A 12,167-nucleotide genomic window follows, 5' to 3' on the forward strand; every position below is an offset into this window, starting at 1 on the left:
AAATTTTGAACAGGATAATCGATTATTTCAGGAGATAATCGATTATTCCAGTAGGTTTTCGAAAAATACAAGTTCTGCACAGATAATTGATTATCAATAGTGATAATCGATTATCACTGTAGTTTTTCTAAAAATAAGAAACCTTCTAGAAAGACGAATGCCATGCTACTGATTCTAAGTTTAATTAAACTATTCTACAATACACTTATTTTATTTTACAAGATAACATTTGCATAATTGAACACTTTGTCTTCATTAGTGCTTGATCATCATTCAAAATCACTCGACTTCCTTCTTTTTGCCAACAATCTCCCCCTTTTTGATGATGATCAAAAATATGTTTAAGGACTTGTTGCTACCTGCAATTTAGAGACTTGCAAAGAGAATGGTTAAAATAAAATAATGTGTCTTTATCATTTAAACTTATTCTCCCCCTTTTTTGATCATATGAGAAAAGGGTAGAGCTTCCCCTAAATGAAATAATGCTTGAGGGCTCACAGCAGGAGATAAAATACTTAATCATTTATTGATTCAGAAATGAAAAGAGACTACAAGCAGTGGTAAAACATATGTTAGAAATCCTCCCCCTAAAATTCTGCACTCATGTCATCATCATGAGTGAATTCCTCATCAAACCTATGTTCTAAGTGGGAAATTCTAGTATCAATCCCCTTAATGAGCCCGACAACTTCTTCATGACGAGAGTTAGACAGAAGAAATAATTCTTCTAGTCGTTTGTTCATGTTGGCTATGTTGTCTTCTATAGAGAAAGATGAGCCAGCACCACTTGAAGAGCCAACATTTTGTGTAGCAGGAGGTATGGGATCAGTAGGAGGAAGTTCTTCATCTTCAGCGTCATAGTTGGGCATATCATCTCTATGGATATAGGTATCACCAAGAGGAACAAGTTTTAGCTGTTTGAGAGAACTTTCAGCAATTTCATTTGCAAGTAAGGTACTTTGACAAAGCTCCCCGGTGGTATCAACTCCTTTGTATTCGCAAATCCTGGAAAATAAAAGGGAATATGGGAGAGGATATTGTGGGTACCTCTTTGCTTTGAGCATAGTGTCAAAGATTAAACTAGACCATTTTATCGGAACACGATTTAGAATCGCATACATGATGATAAGGTCAGCCTCTAAGCACTGAGCATGATTGGTTCCTCTAGGATACAAAATCCAGACAATTAAGTAATGGATGAGTCTTTCATCCATTTTTAGTCCTCCAGCCAATAATTGTCTCCCAACATCCTGTGCTGGATTGCGTAAGAAAGATTGATAGGCCAAGATTCGATTGAAGCCATCAATCCCATGGAGAATTGATTCCGCAACATCATTGATGGGAAATTTTGCCACATTTTCCCAAATATCATTGTCGATGATAATGTCCACTCCCTTCACCTTTGATAAAGCAACTTCATCTCTGATCTTGAGATTGTAGTAGAACACTCGTACAAGATCAGGATAGTAGTTTCCATGCATTTCCACAAATGGTCTGATGCCTTGAAAATTAAAGAGAGCAGGAAACTCAAAACCTGCAGTTGTGAATTTTCGAAGAGTGATGTACTTGGGAGAGATGATTGCTTTGTTTTTCCAAATCTGAACGAATTCATCCCTTCGATCTTCGTCAGAGATCCAACCTTCAATGGATGCTGATCTGATGGAAGGTTGAGTTGGACGTGGAGCAGTTCGTCTACGTGTTGGGATCTTTCTGCAAGATGATTCTACCATGGTGCTGATTGTAAGAGCAAAGGATGACACTTTTAGGGTTTTTTCTTTTTGAAAAGAAAAAGGGGGCAAATGATGAGAGGAGTTCGTTTCTGCGTGAATAATTGAAATTTGGACTCGTAATTTATAAAGAATAGGCTCCCAACGGCTAAAATGCGAAAATCAAAGCAAATATAGCCGCTACAACGACTATTTTTTTGAAAATTTTTACATAACGTCGTGCAATAATCGATTATCCTGAGTGATAATCGATTATGTTTCATAATATGAATTCCAGAAATGATTGGTATGAGCAAATAATCGATTATTGTAAGTAATAATCGATTATTCCAGAACGATTTTGAGTATTTTGATCAGGGTCATGATAATCGATTATTCTGATTGATAATCGATTATTCCAGGAATTTAGAACTTATTTTGGGAGAAGATAATCGATTATCATGAGTGATTGAGTGTTGTTTTACGAAAATATGAAAAATGAAGGTTATTGCTCTTTCAAGAGACTTCTAATATTCCTAAATCTCTCCTAAGCTCATAAAATCTGTCTTTGGCTAAAGGCTTTGTAAAGATGTCTGCCAATTGATGCTTGGTGTCTACATAGTCTATCACACAATTGCCTTTACTTATGTGATCCCTTAAGAAGTGGTGTCTAATTTCTATGTGTTTTGTCCTAGAATGCATTATGGGATTCTTAGTTAAGTTTATGGCACTAGTATTGTCGCATTTTAGAGGTATATGATTTAGATAGATATTGTAATCCTCTAATTATTGCTTCATCCATAGGATTTGGGCACAACAATTGCCAGCAACAATGTATTCAGCCTCTGTAGTTGACAAAGCCACACAGGCTTGTTTTTTGGAGTGCCAAGAAACTAATGAGCTTCCTAAGAGATGACAAGTACCACTGGTACTTTTTCTATCTATTTTACAGCCACCATAATCAGCATCAGAGTACCCTATTAAACTAAGTGATGCCCCAGAAGGATACCAAAGTCCAAAAGATATAGTTCCTTTAAGATATTTTAAGATTCTTTTTACTGCTATAAGATGTGATTCCTTAGGATTAGCTTGATATCTAGCACAAACGCATACAGATTGCATAATATCAGGTCTACTTGCAGTAAGATATAAAGAGATCCTATCATACCTCTAAACATGGTTTGATTTACCTCAATACCTAATTCATCTTTATCCAAATAGTAGGAAGTTGCCATAGGAGTACTTACTGCTTTGGCACTATCCATTTCAAATTTTTTAAGTATTTCTTTACAATATTTTGATTGAGATATGAATGTCCCTTCATCCATTTGTTTAATTTGCAAACCAAGGAAGAAGTTTAATTCTCCCATCATTGACATTTCAAACTCACCTTGCATTATGCTTGCAAAACCTTGCAACAGGGGCGTATGTTTCATCATAGTCTATACCTTCTTCTTGTCGATATCCCTTTGCCACAAGCCTAGCTTTGTTCTTAGTAATATTTCCATCTTCATCCATCTTATTTCTGAAAACCCATCTTGTTCCAATCACTTGAAGGGATTCATCTCTTGGAATCAACTCCCATACTTTATTTCTTTCAAATTGATTGAGCTCCTCTTGCATTGCAATGCACCATTGATCATCTTGAAGAGCTTCTTGAACATTTTTTGGTTCAATCTGCGAAACAAAAGCAACATTCATACAGAAATTGTTCATATTTCTAGTGATTACCCCTTTTGAAATATCACCAATGATGTTGTCTAGAGATAGTCCTCTTGGTGACTTCCAGCATTTTTCAAGATCTTCAGATTGATAAGGTGGATTCTCATTTAAATACATCTCATCAAGGGCCTCCTGAATATATTCTTCATCACCTGTAATTTACTTATTTGACTCAAGAGGGTTCACCTCAAGGTCTACAACTTCATCAAAGACAACATGCATGGATTCTTCAACATTCAAAGTTCTTCGATTAAAGACTCTATATGCTTTACTAGTAAGAGAATATCCTAGAAATATTGCCTCATCAGCTTTAGAATCAAATTTTCCTAAATTTTCTTTTCCATTATTTAAAACAAAACACGTGCATCCAAAAATTTTAAGATGAGCAATATTTGGCTTTCTACCTTTAAATAATTCATAAGGAGTAATTTTTAAAATAGGCCTAATAAGCATTCTAATTAAAACATAACATGCAGTACTCACAGCATCAGCCCAAAAATATTTAGGAACATTATATTCATTTAGCATTGTTCTAGCCAGTTCCTCTAAGGATCTATTTTTCCTCTCTACAACACCATTCTATTGAGGTGTCCTAGGTGCAGAGAAATTATGCAAAATTCCATTTTTATCACAAAATTTTTCAAATGACTCATTTTGAAATTCCCCACCATGATCACTTCTTATAATCTTAATTTTCAAATCTTTTTCATTTTGAACTAATTTTGCAAATTTTTTAAATGCTTTAAAGGCTTCACTTTTTAAGGTAAGAAAGAAGGTCCAAGTAAACCTAGAGTAGTCATCCACAATAATAAGAGCATAATAATTTCCTCCATAACTCTTAATCCTAGAGGGACCAAATAAATCCATATGCAAAAGCTCTAAAGGCTTTGAAGTAGATAAAATATTTTTTGAATGAAAGGATGATCTTACTTGTTTTCCTTTTTGACAAGCAGCACATATTTTATCTTTTTCAAATTTTATTTTTGGTAAACCAATCACTAATTCCTTAGAAATCAACTTATTCAACTGTTTCATGTGAATATGAGCAGCCCTTTTATGCCACAACCAAGGATTTTCTTCTTTTGCAACTAGACATGTTATATCACTAGATGATGCACAATCAAGATCAATTAAATAGATATTGTTGTGTCTCATACCTTTCAAAGCAATTTCATTAGAATCCTTTTGGTGGATAGTGCAGTAATCACTTTCAAAGATAACTTTGAGACCTTTGTCGCATAGTTGACTAATACTGAGAAGATTGTGCTTCAGTCCTTCTACAAGTAGCACATCCTTGATCTCCAAGGTATCCCCTCCACCAACATCTCCAATTCCAATTATTTTCCCTTTGTTGTTATCTCCATATGTAACAAATCCTTGATCCTTTCTTTTAAGATTCTTGATCTTCCTTTTATCACCCGTCATGTGTCTTGAGCATCCACTGTCAAGGTACCACAATGATTTTCTAGCTTTGGAAGTTAACTACAAAATAAAAAATAATTTCTTTAGGTCCCCATTAACTTTATTGGGTCCTTGGGGTTAGAGAGATATAAGAATTATCTAGCAATAGGCATCCAAGTATACTTCCCATTTGGAACATCATAGTGTTTAATATTGCTTTTATTTGATGTATGCCCCTTTTTCATGTAATAAAAACAAGTAGCTAAACAAGTATTTCTATAGTGAGCAGTTCCTTTTTCTACCCACACTCTGCGAGTCCTTTTAATTTTATTTTTAGGAACAAATTTATTTCTACTTAGATTCTTCTTCTCAAAAGCATGTTTTTCAAAAGATTTATTTTCTAAAGCATCTTTAAGTTGTTTTTCTAAAATCATTAACTCAAACATATAGCTTTTGCAAGATTCACATTCAACTGCCTCAATTTCTCTATTTTCTAAACTTAAGATTTTATTTTTCAAAACATTTTCTTCTTCAAGAGATTTTTCAAGATTGTTTTGTAATTCTTTAAAATCCTTTTTTAATTTTTTGTGAGCAATATCTAGTTTACTGGATTTAGCAAGCAATTCTTGAAAAGCATCATAAAGAGAATCATAATCATTTTCATTGTCAGAGGAGCTTACCTCACTGTCAGAGTGATCACTATTGGCCATTAAGCAAAAGTTTGCTTCTTCCTCATCGGATCCTTCAGAGTTGGATGAACTTGAGGCATTATCTTCCCACGCTATGTATGCCTTTTTCTTATAGTATTTCTTGCTTTTCTTTTCATCACTCCTTTTTGAATTTGGGCAGTCTACTTTTACATGACCAGTTTCTCCACATCCATAGCATTTAAAGTTTGAGGGGCTTCCTTGATTCTCCTTCTTATTACTCTTGAATTGATTTCTTCCTTTGGACTTCCTGAACTTTGTGAACTTCTTTATCATGAGACTGAGATTCTCATCATCATTAGAATCTTCTTCCTCTTTTTGCTTTTTGCCTTTGACAACCTCGGTTTTGAATGCAATATTTTTCTTTCTTCCTTGATCTTCTTCATCATTCAGTCTTCCCAGCTCAAGCTCGTGCTCTCTCAGTTTTCCAAACAGAGCCGCTATGGTCACTGTTGCAAGATTCTGTGACTCCGTGATAGCCGTCACCTTTGGCTGCTAAGTCCTATTCAAAGATTTAAGAATTTTTATGTTAAGTTCATCAGTATCAAATGTTTTACCTAGCCCATTGAGATGGTTGACAATGTGTGTGAACCGCTTCTGCACATCGTAGATGGTTTCTCCCTGCTGCATTCGAAACATCTCATATTCTTGTATTAAGGAGTTCTTTCTAGCCCGTTTAACATCGTCAATTCCTTCATGAGTCACTCGAAGGATTTCCCACATCTCGCGTGCACTGGTGCAGACAGAAATTCTGTAGAACTCATCAAGAGTTAGAGCAGATGATATAATGTTTCTGGCTTTAACGTCATATTGAGCTCGCCTATTTTCATCAGCAGTCCATTGAGCAAAAGGCTTTGGTTCCTGCACTTCATTAACAACGTTAACAGGCACAAATGGTCCATTCAAAACAGCATCCCAAATACCCCTATCAACTGATTCTAAAAATATTTGCATTCTGACTTTCCAAAAAGGATAGTTTTCACCCGTGAAAAGTGGAGGTCTATTGATAGACGCACCTTCAGCAAAAGTTTGATTTGACCCTACCATTTTTGAAAAATTTGAATGACTATCAAAGCAAGCTCTGATACCAATTGTTGGTATCGCGCAGCGGAATGACTAAACAAAGGTCAAAAATCAAGAGGGGGTGAATTGGATTTTTAAAAATCTTGACAGGTTTTAAAATTTTTCTCAAAATTTAATTAATTAACTTAAAGTAATAGTTACTTTAAATGCATGTGCAGATAAATAAGGAGTTTAAGGGAAGAAGATGGACACTGATATTTATACTGGTTCGGATTAAAAGACCCTACGTCCAGTTGTTAATCTCTTAAACAAGGAGATTAACTCAATCACTATAATAATCAAAATTACAACAGATTATACAAGAGAAAAGATTAGAAAACACCTCTCTTGAACAGCCACAAGAGATGAACAAAACTCCCCCTGAATCTCACAGAGGATGACCAGCTTTCCTAGCAACAGCACAACACTCAATCTTCTAAGAACTCACTTAGAAAAAGTTATCGCTCACTCACACTAGGTTTTTCAAAGTTTTCTTTAAGAATCTCACAGAGCAACACTTTGCAGTCACAACCAAAGAACTCTGAATCTTGAAAAGGTATTTTTAAAGTTGAACTGCAGTTCCTTAAATAGAGTTTTCGAAAATTAGGTTAAGAATTGAGTCGTTATGTTCCAACTGCCAAGGATAATCGATTATCACTAAGGATAATCGATTATTCCAGTAGGTTTCCTGAAAAGCAAATTTTGAATAGGATAATCGATTATTTCAGGAGATAATCGATTATTCCAGTAGGTTTTCGAAAAATACAAGTTCTGCACAAATAATCGATTATCAATAGTGATAATCGATTATCACTGTAGTATTTCTAAAAATAAGAAACCTTCTAGAAAGACGAATGACATGCTACTGATTCTAAGTTTAATTAAACTATTCTACAATACACTTATTTTATTTTACAAGATAACATTTGCATAATTGAACACTTTGTCTTCATTAGTGCTTGATCATCATTCAAAATCACTCGACTTCCTTCTTTTTGCCAACAGATTATATATCATTTCAAAAGGACTTTTATCACAAATCACGGAAGAGTGAAGACGATTAATAACGAAAACATAATGTGAAATAGCATATGACCAAACACTTTAGGAAGTTTGGATTGAAACATGAGACAACAAGTAACATTCAAGATGTGTTGGTGTTTTCTCTCAACAATGGAGTTTTGTTGTGGTGTTTCAACGCAGGTTTTTTGCTGAATAATACCATTCTTTTAATAGAACTCTGGCCAACATAATTCTTGACCATTATCAGTCCTCATAATCTTGATACTTTGATTAAATTTATTTTTAATAAGCACAACAAAACTATTTAACAAACCCATAGTTTCACTTCTGCTTTTCATTAAGAAAACCCATGTATGCCTTGTGAAGTCATCAACAATAGAAAGACAAAACTTGTGGCCATGTATAGAAGGGGTTCCAGAGGGCTCCAAAATATCTATATGTAGAAGATCAAAAGCATTATCAATTCTAGTCTTGCTAAGGGGAAAAGGAAGCTTATGTTGTTTAGCTAAGTGACAATATGCACAAACATTCAAACTATCATAATGAATATCATCATAGCTTTTAAACAATTGTTCTAATATTTTTGGAGGGATGTCCAAGTATACAGTGCCATACATCAAGATCATTAACATGCTTAAAAAAATCCTTGTTGTGTTCAAGAGAAATAGCATTCAACGAGTGACCAGTGAAATGATAGAGACCATTGTATATCTTAGCTTGCCAAATTGTCTTGAATGAATTGTTCTCATGTATTAAAAAAAAATATCATGAGAGAAAACAATTTGGCAGTCTAAAGTATTTGTGAGCTTCTGAACAAACACAATATTCAAAGTAAATTCAGGCACATACAACACATGATATATCATAATGTGATAAGATAAACAAATTGTACCTATGCATTTGGCAATAACATGATCATTATTTGGTAGTTTAATGTGTATAGGCTTAATTTCATAATGGCTAACAAAAAAATATATTGAAGATGCTACATGATCTATAACACTAGTATTAAAAATCCAAGAATGCATACCTTCTTTACCTTTTTCAATAGGTTGAGTAGAGTATTCAACAAAAGTACTGTTAATAGCCTTTTTTTAGTTGATTTTTTTCCAGACTGAATAATACTAGCAATTTGTTGTATCTGTTCAAGACTTAGAACTTTAAATATTTGATCACCAGAAATGGTTGCACCAACTTCCCTGTATCCCACATCCAATCTATGAATGATAGTGGACCTATATCCTCCCTAAAGAATGAAATGTCACTATGAAATGTATGATGCAACTCATGACTACCATGCTTATGAAACCTAGGACTATATGTAGAATATGTACTCATGGTGATTGAATGAACTTATGCACTTGGATAAAAGGGTGAAAGAGTGTACCTCTAGGTAAGCGAGGTGAGTCTCAAGGACTTCTTAAGTACCAAGGTTAATCCTTGCAAAGGTTACACTTGCAAAAGTACTCAAAGTTCACATAAATGTTCAAGTAATAAGTAGATAGAATCACCTAAGACAAAGCACACAAACAAACAAAACAAAGAAAAATTATCACTAAAAACGAACCCCTAATTGGCAAAATTTTAGAGACTTTGGTCTCACAAATCAAGCCACTATGCAACGTGAAAACATGAATCTAAACTATGCGGCCTAAGGCAAGGTGAGAAAACACTTAGAACTTTCAACACTCTTACCACTAAAAACGTTTCACTATAGGTGAGAAAGGTTCTACTTAGGAGATGAGATTGAACACCTTGTGGTTCCCCAAGACACATAAGTAGGCCACAATTACAATGAGGAAAAAAAAAACTAAAATTTGGAACACAAAGTATGTGCTAAAATGAAGTATCTCCCAAGCACAATGGATGCCAAAAGAATGGCCAAAAACAAGCTTAGAAATTCACAATTTTTTAGGCCATTTTACCAAAAAATTTTGCACACAAAGATACTTCAATTTGTACCAAATGAGTGACCAAAAGATGAAGAGAAAATAAAGCACAAAACTACAATGGAAACAAAGCAAAATAAAGGTTGAATGGTGCTGCCAAAACACTGATGTCCGAGAGCTTGATGGAAGGTTTAAGGCCTTAGTTGATGGCCAAAACTTATAGCACCAATTGTGGCAACTTGGAGGCACCACACACAAATATTTGGACATTCAAAAATCACCAAAACAACAACCAACAACTGCAAAATAGTGAAGAAAAACAACAAGAAACTATGCAAACTAAAATGGTTAGCTCACACACTCTCAAAGATTGTAGGATCAAGGCTCTCAAAGGTGAGGAAAACGAAGAAATTATAATGAAAGCACAAAGCTAAAAGTTTACTTCACATCCACCACCTAAGATGCTACCACTAGAATATCAACCAAGCTAAAAGTCATACCAAACACCAAATCAAATCTCAAACCCGAGAGCCAATGCACTTGAAAAGAAGCAAAGAATAAAGCAAGAAAAGCTAATTAGAAGTGCTAAACCAAAGTGAATGATGGGTTGGATGCATGACAAGTGGTATGACACTCATTTGTAAGCTAGAAGCCACTCCTTTCATGTGGCAAGGAGAGTGTCTTGGCCAATGCTCTCTATTGGGCTTGGATTAGCCTACTATTTATGAAAGCAAGACCTAAACTATAACATCCCTAAGGAATATTACTTTTATAATAAATATAATAAAATAATTAAACAAATTATTAACGGTCAAATCTCATTTATAACAATACTTTCCCAATAACGCGGGAAAATTAAAACCATGGAATCACATACATTACAAATATTCGCGATCAAAAATTTATTACAGCCATAAAACAACTAAAATAGATAATGTTCAAAAACATAAAAATATCAAAAGATCAAAGTCTTCAAATGCCTATATAATCCCGCTCTCTGAACTCAAGCGTCTCCTGGCTCACCTGTCAAATCATCTGCTCCCGGATAACAAGTTATCCAATCATCGCTACACACAAACAGATAGGGTGAGCTATGCACATATAAATATAAAATAAATATGACACCCATCCCAAGAAATAAATTTTACTCAAATGTGTCAACTTCAAATTACCCATTCCTGATCTCATAGTCATTCATGAGTTATATGCATGAAACTAGGTCTTGGGACTTTATTGTGCTCCCACGAAACTATCCCTTTCGTCTGTAGTAAAACATCCAAGCCTTCCTAGCTTGGACCCTGGCATGCACGCAATCACCATACTATGGACTCCTCGCCCAATAGTAGCCAACGAGAATAAAACTATTCCTTGCCCATCATGCATCCGACGCATGTAATCACCATACTAAGGACTCCTCGCCTCTTAGTAGCCGACGAGAACTAACCAGTTCCATGCCCATCATGCGTCCCACCACCAAGCACATCCCAAACCCCTATTGGACTTAGTCCATCAAGCCCAAACACAAAGGTAAGTGAACTTAGTCCTTTAAGTCCAATAGCGGTTTGCTTCCAGTTTCCGACTAGCGGCGTCTAGACGAGCCAGGCAGTTTTGGTTGCTGTGAAATTTGTTGTTGCTTTGATTAGTGGAAACCCCCTACCACCAGGCGCCACTAAACAACAGGAGCCACACAACTCCGTCACCGCCTGGCAGACATAACCCTGCCGCCATGCGCCTCCTGCAGATAGTGGCCATTGCCACTACTTTAGAGCCCTATCGCCTAGAGGCTCCCCCCGCACGACCAGGCGCTATACCAGTAGCACAATGCTACTAGTTTTTGGCACTGTTCACAGATCTTAAGAGGACCCAAAATTGCAATGCATCTTTCACACATAAATCATAGCATTTAGAACATGTGTACAATTATTTCACGTCCAACCAAGTAATTTCAATTTCTTAGCATACTTTACTTTATTCACCGATTTAGGACAATTCACAAAATATCAATGTTGTAACGCTTCCCATTTGCCCCAATACAATTTTACAGTTTACAATACCCTTCTCAAATTTCATTTACATCTAAGTCATACTGCAAAATGATCCTTAGTACACACACGTTAAAATGTTCACCCTTACCCAATTCTAAAGAGGAAAGCCTTGCCCACTAATCCCATTCTCACAGAAATCACCCGCGACTCCCCAAGAACACAACTCACAACAAACATCGTCAAGCACCCTCTACTCTGATGCGTCGCCCGACGACAACCTAAGTGCCGCCAGGCGGTTCGTGCCAATATTGGGTTCTGCCACATTTTTCAGTTCACATTCAGACTGACACGCTTTCACGTACACACAGTACCCAATTTTCATAATCTAATCATGTTAACTTCAATTTCCACATCAACATTGCTAATCACAAAGATCATCCACGTTTTTCAATTCCCATTCCACATGAACCCTAAATCCCCAATTCAAGTAAAAGTTCATGCAATAGTCCACCAATTACAAATTTATAAACAATAATTCATCATACCGATTAATCTCGTATCATAAGAATCACTCCCAAGCATCCCCACATCACGGAAATACCAAAATCAGAGAAAACTGGGCAGGCCAGTTAGTGTCGCCTAGCGGATAGCACTTAGCCGCCAGGCGGTGCA

The 12,167-nt window shown here is 35.6% G+C and overlaps 1 protein-coding gene across 1 annotated transcript; it reads right to left on the reverse strand.

Annotated features, from left to right (window-relative positions):
* Positions 1-3,378: 3,378 nt before the first annotated feature.
* LOC146886446 (uncharacterized) lies at positions 3,379-6,583 on the reverse strand. The gene is made up of 5 exons (XM_085673453.1): positions 6,497-6,583; positions 6,116-6,397; positions 5,510-6,028; positions 4,586-4,910; positions 3,379-3,383 (listed from the first exon to the last, which is right to left on the reverse strand). The coding sequence occupies exons 1-5, from the start codon at positions 6,581-6,583 to the stop codon at positions 3,379-3,381; spliced, it is 1,218 nt and encodes a 405-aa protein (XP_085529579.1).
* Positions 6,584-12,167: the final 5,584 nt, after the last annotated feature.

Source organism: Vigna unguiculata, chromosome 5, assembly GCF_037176805.1.
Source record: "Vigna unguiculata cultivar grain cowpea cultivar isolate G323 ecotype 2 chromosome 5, ASM3717680v1, whole genome shotgun sequence".
In the NCBI taxonomy this organism is placed as follows: Eukaryota; Viridiplantae; Streptophyta; class Magnoliopsida; order Fabales; family Fabaceae; genus Vigna; species Vigna unguiculata.